The sequence below is a fragment of the Tachysurus fulvidraco genome, chromosome 2, assembly GCF_022655615.1.
Source record: "Tachysurus fulvidraco isolate hzauxx_2018 chromosome 2, HZAU_PFXX_2.0, whole genome shotgun sequence".
Classification (NCBI taxonomy): domain Eukaryota; kingdom Metazoa; phylum Chordata; class Actinopteri; order Siluriformes; family Bagridae; genus Tachysurus; species Tachysurus fulvidraco.
Genome location: NC_062519.1, coordinates 25,127,823 through 25,147,836, shown reverse-complemented (window position 1 = coordinate 25,147,836; position 20,014 = coordinate 25,127,823). Strand labels below are relative to the sequence as shown.

Genomic DNA, 20,014 nt, shown 5'->3' with positions numbered 1-20,014 from the left:
AAATGGAAGAAGTTATGCAAGAAGTTAAAGGAGGCAAAGTGATGAAAGCGACTAGACTACAAATGGTAAGGAAAGGGCTTAAAAACGATAGCTTGGCCGTTCTCCTTGAAGTTCAAAAGCTTATGCCCAAGAAAATCAAAATGGGGTATTTGAGCTATGATGTTAGGAAGTATATCCCAGCCCCAATGCGATGCTTCAAATGCCAAAGAATGGGACACGCTGCAGGGCAATGCAAAGGAAAGATAAGATGTGCTAGATGTGGAGGGGAACATGAATATGGAAAATGTGGCAAAGATGCAAAAATCAGATGTTGCAACTGTGGAGGTGAACATAGTGCTGTGTTTGGAGGATGCCCTGTACAAAAACAAGAGAGGTTCAGAAGTACAAAATAATAAATCAAGTGTCATATGCTAATCACCACTATACATACATACTCTCTCTCACACACACACACACACACACACACACACACACACACACACACACACACACACACACAAAATTAATTTATACATTTAAGCAATCTTTATAAATTATGTTAGAGAAGCAATGAATCACCAACTAGTAACAAAAGTAGAACAAAGCTTTGTGATTGGAACAGTGGGCAAAAAAGCATGCAATAGTTAAATATTAAATAGTTACTAAAAGATTTTTTTCTAAATAATTGCATGATGCCAAAACCTTCTATACAGATTACTAGCTAATGTTACCTACTTGGAAAGCTAGTTCATTAGAAAGTCACGACCAAGTTGATTTAAAGAAAATAGAGTGTACAAATTATTGTGTGATTGCTGTGTTTTACACAATTAATTACCCAATCTTTTTTTTTTATTGTTTCAGATCATGACCAATTTCATATTCTGTCTTACTTTATCTCAGAACCAGTAGACTGCCTAAACCATTAAAAGTAAAACTTTCACTGTAACTAATACAATAATATCCTCACAATTCAGTTTCATTCTCAAAATGCCTCAGAACCAAATTAGATAGCAAAAAATAGACATTTATATAAATAGACATTTAATCATAAACCACATAAATCAATTTGATTATTTTAACTTGAAAATTTGCTCCTAATTCCTGCAAATATTTTAGTTACATGTTCAGTTCACACTAAAGATGATGGCTTAATTTTTTTGGGTGGTCCTCTCATTTGAATCAACATGATTGAGGCGATTCATTTATTATTTATTATCTACAAGGAATTGTGTAAGAGTTCAAGTTAGTCCTTGGTACTTCGTACACTCTATTTTCTTCAAACCAACTTGGTCGTGACTTTCTAATGAAGGTAACATTAGCTAGTAGTCTGTATAGAAAGTGTTGGCATCACGCAATTATTTAGAATGTTGGAAAATCTGTCAGTAGCTATTTACTATTTAACTATTGCATGTTTTTTTGCCCACTGTTCTAATCACAAAGCTTTGTTCTACTTTTGTTACTGGAATATTTATTTATGGCGATTCTTTGCATCAGTGCTTCCAGTGGTTTTCTAACATAATTCACAGAGGAAGCATCCAGCATTTTAAAGCATCTGGAGTGATTATGAATGAAGATAAATCCCACAAGTACTGTAGATAGGACCAGGACCCACCTGAGCAGGAGTGGACAAAATGGAACAGAAAGAATCAGTATGTAGTCTGCTGTGGGATTGCAGTGTATGTAGGTCCACACTTCTGTATTTCATGTAAGCTTTGCATAAATGTGTAAACCTGTAATTTTGCTAATCATATCAGCTTATTTTGAAAGGCGATATTTTATTCATGTGGAAAAAATATTTATGAGAGTGAAGTACAGCTCAGGTTACAGGTGGATTTATGAAGCCAGCCAGCTATTTGGAACAAGTCATTACATGCCTGTTGTGAAAAAACAAGGAACTCAAGAGCTACAGTATGTTACGCTATGCACAAATGTCTTTTTCTTTTCTTTTCTTTTAAAAATACCAGAAGACAAATGTAATTATCAGTAATGGCAGCTTGCAAAGCTTCTAAGTACATTTTGTTCATATGCTGCTACCTATTCTGGGTAAGTAATAATTATAATATCTGTGGTGTGTTATATATTCAGTGGGCAGAATTCTTTCACAGAATTGTCATGAAAGCAAGAGCAATAATGAGATATTGGGTGTTCTATCTAATAGTTCGACTAAAAAAAATGTTCTAGACATTTTAAGTAAAATAAAACAAAGTTTTTCTTCAAGGTTGCCAGTTGGGTTATGGTTGCTGTTGGCATCTATGCTAAAGTAGCCAAGGAAAACGGTACTGAATTTCATTTTACTCAACCTGCTATGAATATTTGGTATTGTTGCATTTAAGCTTACAGAAAATAGCATCTTTTACAGATGTCGTGGATACTTTGGCAACAGATCCGGCTCTCCTGTTGATCTCTGTAGGATCCCTTACATTCATCATAACATTCTTTGGGTGTTTCGGAGCACTGCGAGATAGTGCCATACTGCTGAAAATGGTAATAAGGTTGTAATATACTTGATCGATTAGCAATGTACTGCACATGTTTTTTTATTATGTATTGAATTTCAATTCATGTATTTCATTTTGACATATTTGAAAGAATTTATAGGCACTTATTAAATATACTATCATCAAATAGAAAATCTTTGTGGTGGGTTTTTTTTGGTACTCTTTTGGTTCTTTGATTGTGAGTTTAGCTGTGTCTTCGTATACAATATGTGAACTTTAATGGTTCAGTAGTTCAGGAGTTTCTGTCTAGGGATATAACCCGAATACAAATACATTGCTCGGAAATGCAAGCACTGAATGGAAAGCTCACTGGAAAGGTTTTCCAGGCAACAGGATGAGACTATTGTTGAGCACACAGCACACATATTGGAAACAAAAAAGACCATACATAGGAACGTAGGCAGTGCTTTCATTTATTCATCTGTAGTAACTGCCTGGTCAGGGTTTCTGTGGTTTAACTTATGCTGTAATTTATATATATTTTCAGATATTTTCACAATAGAACTAATTACATAATAGTAATTACTAATAGAATTAAATACAGGAACTGATGTTTGTCATTGGGTTACACCTCTAATCTTCTCACATACATTGAGCATAAAAATCTTCATGCTTTTAATACTGAAGAATTAAATATAGATCATTTTGATGCCATTGTACAAAATTCTGTAGGTTACACGACTTTGCCAGCAGGTGGCAGTATTGGACTAGATGTGTATATGTAGGGCGTTGTCTAAGTGCATCTGACACAGTTAATATGCTCTTGAATACTTGTTCGGTGTAGTGTGTGTTTAGGTTTTAGTGACTTCTGCTTAATTGTGGAAAAAAAATAAAATAAAATAAAAATAAAAAATCCTGAATTCCTGAATGCTCACAAACGTGTATTTTCAATGGACCAGATTGCTTGTCCTGTTCTTTGACATTATGGAGTGTTTCACCTGCTTATAACTTTAAAAAAAAAAAAAAAAAAAATTAAAAAAAATCTTAATGTTTGATTTTTAAAAAAATGTTTGTTTTCAGTTTTTAGGAATTTTAACAGTCATCTTGTTCCTGCAAATCAGTGCTGCAGTTCTGGGCTTTCTCTTCTCAGACATGGTACACAGTCCAATCTAACAGACTAATCTCTAATCCACCGATTTAAATGATCCTTTAACCAGTTTGTCTCTAACCCTCTCCAAGGTTCTTGAGAGGACAGAATTGTTCATGAAGAAAGCCACTGTATTATATCGAGAGGACATGGATTTAGAAAATGCAATTGACTTTGTGCAGAAAAAGGTAAAAGAAAAAAATTCATTTAAGTTTATGAACAAGGCTTTGAGTTTGGGATCAAATAAATGAGGGTAATGCGAATGTACAGTGTTCAGGATGCACATAAAATTTGTCATGTTGTACTGGAATATAACTGATACATTTTTCTTTGTCCCACTTTAGTTCCTGTGTTGTGGAGTGAATTATTACTCAGACTGGTCTCAGAATGCATATTTCAACTGCTCTGTGAATAACCCCAGTCTAGAAGCCTGTGGTGTGCCTTTTTCCTGCTGTGTACGACAGCGGAATGAGGTAATGCACCAGACACAGATCAGATATTTTTAGCCATCTTAGTTCATCAGTAATAGATATTTCACATGGCCATATTTGCAAACTACAGGCATGATGGTTTGGTTCGGTCCAGTCCGGTCCAGTCCAGTTCTAAAGCACATTTACAAAACTGAAGTTGACCAAAGTGCTGTACATCTAGACATATAAAAGTAAAACAACACAAAGAAAAAGACCACACACACACACACACACACACACACACACACACACACACACACACACACACACACACACACACACACACACACACACACACACACACACACACACACACACACACACACACACACACACACACACACACACACACACACACACACACACACACACACACACACACACAGGCAGACAAATTTGGGGCCAGCCTCACTGACAATGGCAATGAATTCCAGAGCTTAGGAGCAGCAACTGCAAATGCTCGATCACCCCAATGTTTAATCCTTGCTCTAGGGACAACCAAGAGCAAGTTATCTGCAGACCTAAGGGACTTTGTTGGAACATACAGTTTAATAAAGTCAGAATGATAAGTTGGGGACAGACCGTTCAAGAATTTATAAACGAACACTAAAACTTTCAAATCAATCCTAAAACAAACTGGAAGACGATGAAGAGAGGCTGGTATAAGAGAAGTATGATCATGCTTACACATTCCTTTCAATTGCCTTGCTGTAGCATTCTGCACCAACTAGTGGTTAGCAAGTTTACTTTGTGCTTCTGGGGTTGAGGGTTTGATCCCTCTCCTGTGGGTATGGGGTTTCCTACACCAGTCCATAGATATGTTGTATGCTGATTAATGTTGCTTTGCTCTACTGTTGGTAGAAAGTCACCTGCCATGAGCCTAGATTCCTTTGGGATAGACTTCCCCTGAGCATGTGTAAGATAAATGGTAGAGAAATTGGATGGATTGATATCTTGGGTGAGAGTCTTACTCAGTGCATCAAAGTCAAAGAATGATCTACGTTCTTTTTCTAGTCAATATTAAGAAAATGTGTCATTGTTAACGTCTGAGGTTTGGTGTTTATTAGGTACTGCATGGTTTTTCTTTACAGACTGTGTTCAATTCCATGTGTGGTTACAAAACTCAGGGAATGGATGAATCCTACATAAAGGAACGCATTTATATCAACGGCTGCCTGAAGATAATAGTGCAGTGGGGGAAGCAGAACCTGTTGCTGGTTGGAGGGATCAGCATTGGCTTGCTCTGCCTCGAGGTGAGATGTGTCTTTCAACATTTTTTATTTTCCATGTTACCGAAACGGTATTAAAGTTGACTCATGCACTCACCTACATCACGAACGTACTGAAAGACTATTGTACGATGCCCTAAGGCACTGCGTTCCCGGTGGGAAACCCTGTAGTGACTTGTATGCTTTTATCATCGCAGCCCAAGAGCAGCATGTGTGTAATCCTCTGTATAAAAATAGTATACGGACAATAAGTCATTCTAACAACTGCTTTAATCAGATCAGGAAATAATTCATAAACACATCAACATCGTGGGCTTTTTCAGTCTGATGCCTGCTATATAATATAAGATTTGTATCGTACAATTACTTAGGAATAAACAGCATAAAAATCCTGATTATTATAAATCATTAGAATAAAATCTTGATACTAATAAATATATTGTCTTTTAGATATGCATGATCTCATTGGCAGCTGTTCAGCTCAGACAAATCCAGCAAGAGGAAAAGCAAAAGGACACAAATACCGTACCGAAGAAGACGTGATTTTGAACTCTTGCCAAATATCTAAACATATTCCTGGTATAATCGTTTCATTATATATACGCAGTACATCTGAAATAGCACACACAAGCATGCACAGACATATATAAGAACCTCTACTGTGAACTCTCTTCAAGTAGAAGATGCTTATTAAATATTTAGGCTGTGATTAAACTTGTGAAACATACAGTGTTAATATATGAATGTTGGGATTAATGTTCATTTTGTAAGAAAAGAAAAGATTATAACATGCTTTTTAAACATCAATTAAACACATTTTCAATACTCAGTGTTTGTGTCTTTGATATTTGCTTTACAGAAATGAAAGACTACTGACCACTAAAATGAAAAAAAATGCTCCACTAACAAAGCCCCATCTTTCTGGTTTCTCATAGAATGACACACGTGTTGGACTGTTTTGTCTTGAGTACGCTTAAGAAGTTGAACTGAGCCGGATTGTAAGTGTGAATCCCTGTAATGACAGAGCGAGGAGCTTCTAGACTCTTCTCCCGTGAAGTAACACGATAGTGAGCTCTGAAGTTACGGAGCGGGTTGTAGCCTTGAGGCAGTGTGTTTGGACAACGGAAGCCCTCCTTGATGAAAGAGCCAAGCTGTGAAATGGCTACAAACCCGTCCTTGTTGGGTGTAATTTTGATGACTGCAGCATAAACGTACTGAATGTATAAAAGAGATCCTGGAACAACAAATAAAGTGACAATCAAATTTTGCAGTGTACGGACAGACTATAATAAATCACATTTATTTGAGACTGAACGGCACAAAGATTCACTGATTCACCCTCCTGACTGTTTTAATTCGGCTTTCGATGCAAGTACGAGATTTAAAAGTTTTTGTTCATCGAGTCTCAGGATTATATTTGGGGGATTAGTCAGATTTCTCAGCATCCCTCGATGAATCAAGCTATTTACTCATGTCTGAGTCTGTAATGCTTAGGAGTTGCAAAGGCTTTCGCTGCCACAACACGACGACTCAGCTCACGGAAGTGACCGGTATACACTTGTCAAGTTCAGTGATTCATTCATTTAAAAGGTCAGAATTGCTGTAAATTTAAAGCCCCAATTTTACAGCAATATGCCGTTTTATTATTTTAAAAGATTGTACCATAACGCTTTGGTTAAGAAAACCTCGGAAATGTATCTTTCAGTACAAAATAATGAGCAAGACACTTATACAGTCTCATTTGTAAGTCATTTTAGATTTTTAGTACATTAATGAAAACATTCGGTGATTAATACTTACAAATATATCACAGTACATGAATATATTTTATGTTTTACTTCTCTAATGATCTATAATGTGCATTTATAGATTACTTGCACTATTCACAGCTGAACTTTATGCACTGTATCCTATCTAAACATGAACAAATGAACAATACTGACCTGAAAACACGTCCCAGACTTTGACGGTTTTGTCTCGAGAACCAGTGAACACGTACTTATCGTTTACAGAGAAAGCCGCACACAGAATGCCCTCGAAGTAGAAACCCTGAGTAAGAAACACAAACATTATCAGTTATACACAAAGGATGTGTAAATCAAATGGATCTGCAGGGCTCTTAAAGCAGGTACAGATTTACATTTGGGATTGTTTTACAACCTTGTACTCCATGGTATGGTCCAGCAGCACAGGACTCACATTCCAAAGCTTTTGCACACAGTCCTCAGATCCTACCAGAGCGTGTTTGTCCCAATTACTCAGTGCTATGCAGGTGATAGCGGACCCATGATGATCCAGCTCTGCTGCAGTGCCGCTCTTGAAGTCATAGATTGCGACCTCCCCTCCGAAAGTGCCATACAGGAGTCTACAGTCAGGCAGCAAAGCCATGGCTGATACAGACGAGTGGAGTAAGGAGAGAGAATAGTTATGGATTGGGCCCTCGATACATGGGAAGCTGCACCTTGCCGTGATTTCAAACAAGCCCACCGTGTCCTCATAGGCCACGGCAATCTTATCTTCTCTGGGACTGATGGCCATGCTGCGCACAGCAGGCAGGTTCTCTGGAGGAGGAAGGCACAGGGTCTCTTGGGGAAAGTCTAAAGGGTAGATGAGTACAGTACCAGTGCAGAGGCCGCAGAAGAGAAGCTGCTTCTGTTGTGCCAGTTCCATGCAACACACCTCTGCGGATGCATCCAATGTATCAGAAGACATACCTGAGAAGCAAGAAAGTAGTTTCAGTTTAACGTGTGTGCGTGTTTGTGTGTGTTCTTGTAGGAGAGGAAAAACCAGTAAAAAAAAGTAAAGAAAGTAAAACAAAACAAAACAACAACAAAAAACTCATCACACTTAAATACACCTTCACAGGGATATATGACATAAGTGGCATAAGTAGGTGCTAAAGGCCCACAGCCCACAGAGAGCCCCATCATTTTTAAAACAAATCATTAGATCTCTTGACAGATAAAAAAAAAAACGTTCTTATCTATCTAGGGTGGGGGCAGATGAGGAAAAATGGACCCGAAACACTGGTAATAAATGAATGCTAATTGATTGGATTTAGTTTGTTTGTCTTCTGTCTTGCTTCTGCTTGTAGAGGTCATTAAAATGTTCAAAGTAGATGCACATATTACTGATATTAATGATGCAGTCAACATGGGGCTGCACTACATTCTGCAACCCTGTGAATGCACAGGTGCTCCTTCAAACTAGTACAGATATTGGTACCCCCTGCTATCTGTCAGTGGATCACCAGCTTCCTGACAGGCAGGAAACAGCAGCTGAAGCTGGGCAGATTTCCTCCAGTATACACTGGTGCTCCCAAGGGATGTGTTCTCTCCCCACTGCAATTCCTTTTTATACCAATAAAGTATAAAGGTCCCAGCAGTCCTGAAGTTTGCAGATGACACTACACTCACTGGACTCATCCAAGATGGCAACGAGTCTGCATATCTGCAGGAGGTGGAACGGCTGGTACAACGGTGCAGTTAGAACAATTTGGTGCTGAACACGCTCAAAGCTGTGAAGATGAAGTGTACTTTAAAACCCGTCAACACTACTCCCCCTCCCAATATCCAATTGCACAGTGTCATATGTAGAGACCTTCAAGTTTCTGAAAACTACCATATCCCAAGACCTGAAATAGGAGTCTGACATAAACTCCGTCCTCAGAAAAGCTCAGCAGAGGATGTACTTTCTGTGCCAATTGAGGTATGGGAGGGACATATGAGGTATGTTCTGAAGTATGGTCTGCTACTGGAGCTGTTGTACGGTTCTACACTGCAGTCCTGTGCACATCCATCACTGTCTGGTTTGGAAGAGCCACAAAACAGGACAGGTACAGATTGCAGCAAACAGTAAAAAAACAGAAAAAGTCTGGTGCTCCCTTACACACTCTCCATGTCTTAGACTCCACAAGAACCAGGAAACAGGCAGGAAAAAGCACTACTGACCCCTCACTCCCTGGACACAACCTTTTTCAACTCCTGCCAAACAGGAGCAAGTTGCATATAATCAGCAGACCTTAAGTATGTGCAACTTGCTGTTCAAAAACACTAACATGCTTGTTACAAACACTCCATTTTACATCTACTGTAGCAATTGTGTTGAAAGGGGCTAATAATATGGCATAAAATGTTAATACTGGTTAGCCTATAGCTACACTCTTGCTAATTATTCATTCATTTTCTACCGCTTATTCGAACTACCTCGGGTCACGGGGAGCCTGTGCCTATCTCAGGCGTCATCGGGCATCGAGGCAGGATACACCCTGGACGGAGTGCCAACCCATCGCAGGGCACACACACACTCACACACTACGGACAATTTTCCAGAGATGCCAATCAACCTACCATGCATGTCTTTGGACCGGGGGAGGAAACCGGAGTACCCGGAGGAAACCCCCGAGGCATGGGGAGAACATGCAAACTCCACACACACAAGGCAGAGGCGGGAATCGAACCCCCAACCCTGGAGGTGTGAGGCAAACGTGCTAACCACTAAGCCACCGTGCCCAGTGTTGCTAATTATGTATACATTATTCATCAATAATTTTGCAATAATCTGTGTAACATTTATATTATTAAATAAAAATAATGTCTCCAGGGGTAAGAATTATCAAGTATTTTGGTGCTGATATGAATGCCGTTGAATGACTGCTACTTCTATTTGAAAATGGCACTGATTGCTGCTACAATTATAAATGTAAAAAATCAGTGTGGTTCACCTTCAGAACAGTTCCACGTGAACACTTTGGCTCGATCCTCTTCTCTGATGAAATGTACCGTGTTGCCATCTTTGGATATCACCACCCTCGGGCAGTTGCCTGGAATACATGTCTGTACTTTGTGTTTGGGATCATAGTCTAGCTTCCACAGTTTGAGGTGTCCAGACCTGGTTGAAGCTGAGATGATTGTATTGTTGTACAAGGACACGAAGGTGACAGAAGACCCCATACCACTGAAGGAGTCGAGGAGGTGTCCAGTGACTAAACCCCAAACCTTCATTTGACAAATGCACAACAACACAGCTTTCATTTAAATAATCCATTAAGTGCTATCATTTATTTGTTTCCGTCTTGTTGCTCAGAATAAACACAAAATATGGTGACGATAACCTTTAAAAAAAAAATCATTGCAGCCGTGCCATCTGCGCAAAACTGACCCGTATGACTTGATCCTGAGATCCAGTAATGACTTTACTTCCTCGGCTAAATGAAAAAGCCGATAAGACGGTGGCTTCATGTTGGAGCTCCTGGGAATTGTTTACCGAGTCTGGATTGACATTCAGCACAACCAGTGTTCTCTCACAGCCTTTGTACAAGAGGATGAGGATTAAGAATAGTAGTCTACACACTCTCTCTTTTATCTTTATCTCAAGTGTCAATAAAGATTGTGTTTAGGGTATTATGCTGTATACTGTATGTATATATATATATATATATATATACCTGCAAAGAGCACACTTTCATCTTCTGAAGTGCACATAAATGAAGCAGGTGCAGGAAGTTCAACATCACAAAGTGAATTACTGCCGGAGACCTAAAGATAAATGTCACCAGGAAGGTGTCAAAGCATGAAGTACAATAGGGAAAAGTAAGGGAGTAAAGTAAGGGACTTTACAGTAAGGGAGATTGTGCATGTGTGCTGCAGTTTGGGAAATCAAACCACATTGGAAATCACTATGGCTGAATTGTGACAGGACGCTAAAAATATAATTTAAAAACAGGGCTTTGAACCAGTGTTGAGATTTATTGTCTGAAACATACTTTAATGCATCTTATTTAACAGAATCCGATTTAGTAAAAAAATAAAAAAGCTCCAAAAATATTTTCCTCACAAAGGATTTATTCCTAGGCTATGAATAATTTTTTTCATCATATGCATCGTTGATAAGTTTAATTTGTTTATATTTAAGTTTGATTTATTATTTTACTTTAATGCATTATGTGTATTGACTGCATATATTTGATTGCATATTGCATTTCTTGAGATACGTGCTACTAAACTAGATGGAAAATGACTGCCTGTGGACAGAGCAGTTAATAAGTCAGTTGTCAGGTAACAATTTGCTTATTATTCAGACCAGCTCTGTACTTGTGTTATACACTGCTTTGCTTTGTTCGCCCTTACTGTTGTTTATTTTTGCCATCATCATCATCATCATCGTCAACGTCATCATCATCATCATCATCATCATATTTCTAGCCAAATAATGAAGTACATTATTACAACATTTAGTGTGACTCTAATTCAACAAGGCAAACAAACTAATTTGTGAGAAAGAGTCCTAAGTTAGAATTTTACCATATTCAAAGAGCACTCCTGAGATGCAATGAGGAGTTTTCCATGTCTGTGTAGTGAAAGCACACTGGATACAGTGAAACCCTGAGGGCAAGTGAGCTTATGGTAGGATTTTTCTAGACCAGTGTTAGAATCAATGATCCAGACTTGGCCATCACTGGACATGACTGCTACATCCTCCCCCAGTGCACTAAGGATCGAACATTCTCCTTTTACATCAACTTCATAAAGAAGTTCTCCAGTGTTCAAATTCCACGATTTGACCTAGACACAACAGTGACGGAAGTTTGAATGAGTAGATGTGTTAATAAAGAAATAACATTTTATTCTATCAACTAAACTAGGGTTCTCTGTTTTAAAAGGTTAAAAGTTTTATGGAAAGATGTCGCACTTGTCCCTGTGTGTTGGACAGCACCATTGCTTTAGGCTCAAGCACAAGGATCTGTTCAGAAGGCCAAGGCTGTACTGAGACTACAGCAGGAATACAGAAGAGCTGTTTCCCAGTGAGGAGACTCCATTTCTTTAGAGACCCATCAAGACCAGTGGACAAGCAGTGATCACCTTTACTTAAAATCTTCACTGACTGCACTGCACCTGTACAGAGAAAGTGTATAATAACCACATATGGTCATATTTGTACTTGTTTTAGGTCACAGCATGAGAGTGAACTAACCTTTGTGTCCTTCTAATGCGTACAGCATCTCAAGACACTTTAGATCCCATGCAATCAACTCTCCATCCACTGAACCTGCTATCAGTAACTCTCTCTCCATATAAAGGTCTACTACAGTAATTCCTTTAGAAAAGAGAGAGAAAAGACAGCAATCAGAGTGGTGTAGGCAATGAGTTAGCAATTATACTGACAATCGTCATTTCTGTCAGTCCTAAGAATCATGTTAAGCCAGTGATTATAGTTACAGAAGTAATTAAGATCCTAGAGTGCCTAGCAAATATATCAATCAAACCCAACAAAAGGTACTGTATGGTACATACCTTGTGCAGAACCACTGAGAGTGTATATTAAAGGCCCTCCAGGAGGTTGTAAGAAGCTACTCTTGGGCACAAGCACAGGATCTGCACAGGTCGCAAACCAATCGTTGCACTGAGTGCATAAGCGTCCAATCAGCGAAGGGTACAGAGGAGCCAGAGCCTGAAGTCTGGCAGTAATCTCAGTGAATAGAAGTGATGAGTCTTTAAAAAGACCATTTCAGGTTAGTTTCGAAATTAGTATCAATCTTTTAGTATGCTCATTTACTTATACTTTTGGATATACCAGTTTACTTTGCCACACTGATGTAAACACTGAGTAATATCTTATGCATCTAAATAATATCTCTAAAAGAGACCATGACCATGCAGACCATTGAGCTTGGTTATTAAAATGAACAGTATGGAGCAAGCAATGAGGGTGCTGAGAAACTGTCACATATAAGAGAACTTCACTTCTGTTAGCACTGAGCATTTAGACTCAGTTAGGTTCAGTTCAGGTCTACACCAGACTTTAGGTCAGTCACATACATGCTAAATGTTTTAACATTAAAATCAGTATCAGGACTTCACAGCTAGTAGCACAGAACACCAACCAACATAAACAAAGCTGAATAAAATGTTCTATAAATGCCCTGAAGGCTTAACGCTAAATAAGTTATTCACAAAAGGTACCGGTATCGGCACCAGCGAGTACCAAAAATTCGTTCTAAAGATGGTATAGATGTGTCCCAATTATGTATTGTGTTTCTTTTGTTCTGTAAGGCTGCTTTGAGACAATGTCCATTGTTAAAAGCGCTATACAAATGAATTTGAATTTGAAATTGAAATCTATTCACATTCATTATTATCAGGTTAATACTTACTAAGAATTTTCAAGATATTTCTCAAGTATCTTGGACAGCCTGGACTTACATGTGTTCACTGTGGAGGAAACCGTGAAAATGGCTTTGGACTGCAATTACTACAGATCTCATCTCCATCAGTGAACAATTAATAACTTCAGCAAGATAGACTTTATGTTAAAACTACTGTAGATCGTATTTTCTGGTTACATAACTGCAGTTTTTGGCCATATAATCGAACTATCCCGTGTCACCCAGATGAGGATGGGTCCCCTTTTGAGTCTCAAGGTTTCTTTCTAGTATCATCTCAAGGAGTATTACATTTCCATTGACTCTGTTTTGCTCATTAGGGATAAATTTATATTTAAAATGCACAATTTGTATCCTGCATTTCTAAATCTGCTTTGTGACAATTTACTTAGCTAACAATGCTATACAAATAAAATAGAAGTGAATTATTAGCTTAACGTTTGCATCACATCGCCATATTTTCTATATTATCACATTTATGGCATTTAGTAGACACCCTTATCCAGATTGACTTTCAACTGAGCAACAAAGGGTTAAGGGCCTTGCTCAGGGGCCCAGCAGTGGCAGCTTGGTGGACCCGGGATTTGAACCCATGACCTTCCGATCAGTAGCCCAACACCTTAACCACCGAGCTACCACATCCCATTCCATTAACAAAAGCGTCACTACAAACCAGATCAGTACTCACCTGTGTGTCCATCAATGAAATCTAAGGTAGGCTTCAGAAGTATAAAGCAGTCCCTGAGCAGCTGGATTTCAGGACAGTCTATGACGTCAACACAAAGTGACAGGTCCTGAATTACACTGGCCACACCGCAGCTGACGATCTTACAATGCAACCAGTCCAAATTGCCTGCAACACATATGACAGATAAGTAATACATATATAATTATGACTTATGACATAAATGTAAGTTGTGACAAGGGCCAACCTAGCAGCGAGTCACGCAGTTCCTCCCATTTGCCTGCGTGTATAAGATGATACGGCAGTTCGTGCAGCATTCTGAGATTGGCAACTCCTTTAGCGTACCATAGGGGCTGATGGGGCACCTTGAAGAAACAAAGAGCTGACTGTCTTTAATGCATTTTTTATTAGCATGCTTCACAAGAACTTATAATGCAATGATGAGTACCTTTCTGTCAGCATTCAGTTGAGTACTCAGTGATGACAGAAGTATGGGTTTGAGCTGGCCCTGGCTCCACTGACCTGAGAAGTATTCACTGAGAACGCTGTGTATTTGAACTCGGTGCTCCACAGAAAGATACTTTGCCTTCACAACGTCAGTAAACTGTCTATAGAAGATGGCATTTAGTATACTTTCCGTTTTATGACTTTCACAATGAAATCACAGGTTAACTTCATCTGGGAAGTTATAACCAAATTGAAATGACACCGTACCTTGTTGAGAACTCTAACACGATAATGCCATTTTCCCAACGTTCCACTAGGTGATCTTTTAGGTCATGTCTGAGACGTGCCCAAAGAAGAGGAGGAAAGCATATGAGCGTGTGGCTCGGGGGAAGCCGGTTCCGGTAGACTTCTGCCAGGACATCATTATCTACAGACAAGATACCACGTAGCTCTGCTTCCGACAAGCCACATCTGTAAATACATTGTTTTATTTATCAAAGATTTTACCAAAAGCTACTGAAAAGCATTCTAATTTTGTTAATAACTAACCTTGATGAGGTGATATAGCCCAGAGCATGACAGACAAGCTTCTCACCATGTTTTTTTTCCAGTGTCTGAAGAAACAATGAGATTACTTCCTGCACCGAGCTGCCAAGGTGAATATCAGATATGGAGGTGTAGGATGTCCACTGCTTTGCCATGTCCACCATTAGCTTCAGATGCAAAAGACTTCCGCTTTTTTGGAAGCTGCTATGGATTTGTTCTGTTTGCTCAGATGTAAGTCTTCTTCCAGCAACGCCTACACAGGTGTTAATGATGTCCTGCACTTGATCACAATCCAATGGTTCTACATCAAAGAAACATTTATGATTACTAACTAGAGCTTTCAATCTCTTCATGGGAAAGCCGTCGTACTGTGTAGAGACTATTAAATGTACATTAGGAGGAATCTCTTTAGGTATCCAGCACAGTTTATGAGCATTATTAGCCCGGGATAGGTTATCCAAGGAGTCCAAAATGAGAACTAATGTTTCTCCATCTTCAGACACTTTCTGTAGCATGGCATGGAAGAACCTCACCAATTTCTCATGTGTGTTTGCAATCTGTGGTCTGGGAGTTGCCAGTCCCAAAGCTCCACAAACCTGCAAGCAAATTCCCTTTAAGACAGAGTCTACATCTGTGCTGATGGGAGATGTTCCAAGCAGCCGGAGAACAACCACAGCTTGTGGATCTAGGACAGTACGCATCTCCTGAGCCAGTTTACAAAGCAAAGTAGTCTTACCAATTCCTGGAAGCCCACAGATGACAAGAGGTGAATGGTGTGTGTTTGTCGACTCCCACATCGTTAGGCAGAGCTTTGTCAGTAGACCATCTCTACCAGTAAAAATAGCACACTTGTCTTTACTTAGCTTTGCATGATGAAAAAGCTCCTGTTGAATCCACAGCCACTGTGGATTTATTGGTAAAGCAGATTGCTTGACAATTCTTTCTTTTATCTGACATACAATCTGTTTACAGAATACCTCCAGATACTCCTTGTGTTCCTTACGATTCACTTCCATAGCATTTTTACTAAGCTCTAAGGTGAAGTGACTCGAACCGGCACTGGTGATACGCTGTTTGAGATTGCTCAAAAGTTCTTGAGCTTCAGTGTCTAGGAGCCCATCAGCTGTGACATCCAAAAACTTTGTATGCTTATGGCTTTCGCTTTTCTTCAAATGAGGTAGTTCTTTGACAAAGATGACAGGAGAATCTTTGCCCTGCTCTTGAGTTGAAAGAAAACTCTGGTCCATCTCCCATTCGGTCACTGTGGACATAGCAAAAGCAAAATCATTTAAATGTATTGCGACTAACATGAGCGTTAGTGTTGCTTATAACTGACAAAACCTTTTCTCACGTGACTTGAAGAATTTGTGCTTCTGCTCTGCACCGAAGTCTCCGTTCTGCTCGGCTTGCAGCGCCGCACTACATAACAGCTGCACTAACCGAGCTTCAGTGAGATTCCAAGACAAAATGTCAGCATCATGCTGTGGTCTAGCCTCAGGTGCTGTATTATTATAATGATGATAATGTGTGGTGATTGGCTGAAGGACATATTTAGCAGGTACAGAGTTATTGTCTTTGACAAACCATTTCTTAAGTATTGTTAAGCCTTCTTGGTCCTGGGAAAGTTTGGAGAGCAGTAACTCAAACTCAGTCTCTGATATGACGCGTGGAATGGGTCTCTGTCCATACTGACTGCCAACCAAAGCCTGAGATTAGAAAACAAACAAACAGCAATTCAGCTGCTTGGTAACTAGAAGCCAGAAATTTACATGGAAAGATACAGGTGAATTATCAAACTTACAATATAACTAGGTCCAGATGACACTTTCTGACACGATTGTATCTCCTGAAGACACAGCTCCGTTGTTAGGTGATCAACGGTCATCGCATCACACAAACCCCACCGGAAATCTACAACCTAGTGGATTTTGAAACAAACATTCAGACAGTAAAAATAGCAGACTGAGGAATTAAATTTCATGATATTTCAAGTTGCAAAGACATGACGAAAGTGAAAGTGACGTGACATACGGTGACCCATACTCAGAATTTGTTCTCTGTGTTTAACCCATCCAAAATGCACACGCACACCGCGAACACACACCCGGAGCAGTGGGCAGCCATTTATGCTGTGGCGCCCAGGGAGCAGTTGGGGGGTTCGGTGCCTTGCTTAAGGGCACCTCAGTCGTGGCCGGCCCGAGACTCAAACCCACAACCTTAGGGTTAGGAGTCAGACTCTCTAACCATTAGGCCACGACTTCCCCACAAGACAAATAAAACTACTCTTTATATTACATTAATCAAGAAGGACAATACAACATACAAGGTGGTCCAAAAATCTGAGGCCATACTGAAAATCTTATTATTATTATTATTATTATTATTATTATTATTATTAACTGGAAAAGACCAAAAGTTATAAAATACTAAACATTTTAAAACAAATAAAGGAAATGTTCAGTTTGCAAATTTTAGATATCAATCAAGTTTGAACAAAAGGTCAGATCTTTTTAAGTCATTAAATCGTGTTAATTTTTATATTCAGAAAGTCACAAGGAAAATCACCAGGAAGATTCTGGTATTGTAATTTATTTGATCTTCTTACCTTTTAAGACAAGTTTACAATAGGTTCATAGTTTCCATTGGAAAACCTGCAATGTTCTAACATCACCATACATCAGATCACTCAATTTTCAGTACAAACCTCAAAGATCAAGCCAAGACTGTGACAGTAACGTTGTAGCTCAGGATAGGCTTTTTCCCAAAAGGCATTTCGTTCGGTGTTCAGATCTGAGGAAAAGAAGCGTAATATTCACATAAATCAGAGTAAAGCACGATAACAAATGAAAATTGACTTTGACGACTTTTTTTTTTATTGAAAGAGTGGACTTAAAGCCATGCTCTATAATGAAAACTAAAATCTTCTTCCGTTGATGACTGTGATCTACAGGCATAACACACATATTGTATGGTAAATTACCAGTTGAAAAAGTTTCAAAAGAACGATACTTTAAAAAAAAAATGCAGTTAATTAATTACTTATTTATTTCTTTATATAGTGTAGTATGCATTTCGATAGTAAAAATGAGTTCAACAACACAAAAGAAATTTAGCAGGTAAGAAATAAGCTTTTACAGGTAATTTTATAAAATTCCCAGCCACTGTTTAACACAGGATCTCACCACAGAACCCCAAACCTGAGATCGTTGAGCTGAGGAACACTCGCACCACGTTGGATGAAGGCTCCAGACGGTCTGTGTCGAGTCCACGCAGCGCCTCGACTCCCAGAGCCTCCCTCAGCTCCATCACGTCCATCCTCCACTGCACACCCTACAAACTTCTTCTTCCAACTTTAGTCCATGAGTTGCTTATAGCAAGACTGCACTACATCAATCGAGTCTTGAGTGAGTCCCAACACTGCTGTAGCATGTCTAACCCTGAGACCTAAATTTAAAGCAGCACTTGTCCAAATGTTAAGCTCCGTTCCCTCGTGTAGGGAAAATCCAAGCAACCTGGATTACAGTCTGATGAGTACTGCTCATCAACTAGTGTTTGTGCTCTTCGTCATTTCATCCACAGAGATCAGGTATGCCAGGAGGAACCTTTGTTTTCCACGTCTCACTTGCTTGGTGATGGCACACAGGGGATAGTTAGCAGCTGGTGTTCACACATAATTACCTGCTGTAGCTTAGATTTGCTAAACATCAATTTAGCACAAACTGTTGCACTTACAATGCAGACAGTGTCTTACAAAATAATTTGGTGCTAAAGAATTATTGAGTGTGAGTGTACAAATTGCATTGCCCTAACGTCATTCGGCCATTTCCTTTTACACCTGTGCAACATTAATTTGAAGTAATTACGTTTTAAAAATGTTAAACTCATTTATAACAAGTAAAGAATCTAATCGAAAAGGTCTATACTGTACCAATGAACAATCATCTTTTCACTAAAGTTCCTGAGAAACGCCGCTGGTCAGTTTCCCAATAACACACCATTGAATCCATTGACTTACTTTAACCATGGAATTACTTTAACTGCAAAAGAAAAAATATCAAGGAAGCACCCATCTGCTCCATCATGCACCAACACACCCATTGCTTCAATTAACTGTGACCATGTACCATGTGCAATGTTTGTTTCCCACTCAAAGAAGGTTGTAATCCCGAGGGAAGCAGTCAAGAGACTTCGGTTTGTTTTCGAGGGCTTTGTATAGCAAGTTAAAAAAATTGAGTATGAAATTTTATTGCACAAATTTGACACAACTATAGTGAAATCTTTTGAAACATTTTGTTGTTAGATCAACAGACCGTTATAATGACATCAGCGTCAGTTGCAATTTATACTTAACACGATTTCAGCTTGTTTAGATGGTAATTGTATTTTGTTTGACTTTGCACTTTTTCAATGCACGCATGTACGTTATTGTTCTTAAAGTAATTAAACAGTTATAATATGATGTGAACTGTAATGCCTCAAATACCCTTAAATATTTTTCCAATACAAAGGAAGCTACTGATGAAAAACTTTCAGATATTTACTGTACTGTTTATTCTACACAGGATCACAGGCTGCCTTGAGTCTATCCCAGCGGATTTGGTGCACCATGGATGGGGTGCCAACCCACCATAGGGCCCAAATGCACACTCACCCACTCACCTTTTAGAGCTGCCAATCAACCTACAATACATGCTTTTGGATTGGGGGAAAGTGGAGTACCCAGAGGTATCCCTGAGGCATGGGTACACAGAACAGAGGCAGGAATCAGACCCCCAATCCCAGAGGCACAAGGAAATATGCAGCCACTAAGCCACTGTGCCCAATGTCATGTGCAGAACTTCACTGGTGGTGAAAACTCCGAACGATATGCAATTGTGTTTAAAATATATTGAGATTTGCTTTAATAATTACA

The 20,014-nt window shown here is 39.1% G+C and overlaps 2 protein-coding genes across 2 annotated transcripts; one reads left to right on the top strand and one right to left on the bottom strand.

Moving 5' to 3' along the window:
* Positions 1-1,848: 1,848 nt before the first annotated feature.
* zgc:113223 (uncharacterized protein LOC541424 homolog) lies at positions 1,849-6,088 on the top strand. The gene is made up of 8 exons (XM_027169995.2): positions 1,849-2,022; positions 2,198-2,255; positions 2,339-2,463; positions 3,498-3,572; positions 3,657-3,752; positions 3,909-4,037; positions 5,126-5,287; positions 5,714-6,088. Exons 1-8 carry the CDS (start codon positions 1,966-1,968, stop codon positions 5,804-5,806), a joined length of 795 nt encoding a protein of 264 aa, XP_027025796.2. The 5' UTR covers positions 1,849-1,965; the 3' UTR covers positions 5,807-6,088.
* nwd1 (NACHT and WD repeat domain containing 1) lies at positions 6,004-19,947 on the bottom strand. Its single transcript, XM_027169997.2, has 19 exons — positions 18,300-19,947; positions 17,807-17,892; positions 16,904-17,020; positions 16,454-16,808; positions 15,106-16,363; positions 14,824-15,027; positions 14,558-14,717; positions 14,357-14,474; positions 14,113-14,277; positions 12,556-12,753; positions 12,236-12,358; positions 11,954-12,156; positions 11,566-11,826; positions 10,710-10,800; positions 10,424-10,572; positions 9,987-10,260; positions 7,424-7,977; positions 7,207-7,312; positions 6,004-6,497 (listed from the first exon to the last, which is right to left on the bottom strand). Exons 1-19 carry the CDS (start codon positions 18,415-18,417, stop codon positions 6,193-6,195), a joined length of 4,845 nt encoding a protein of 1,614 aa, XP_027025798.2. The 5' UTR covers positions 18,418-19,947; the 3' UTR covers positions 6,004-6,192.
* Positions 19,948-20,014: the final 67 nt, after the last annotated feature.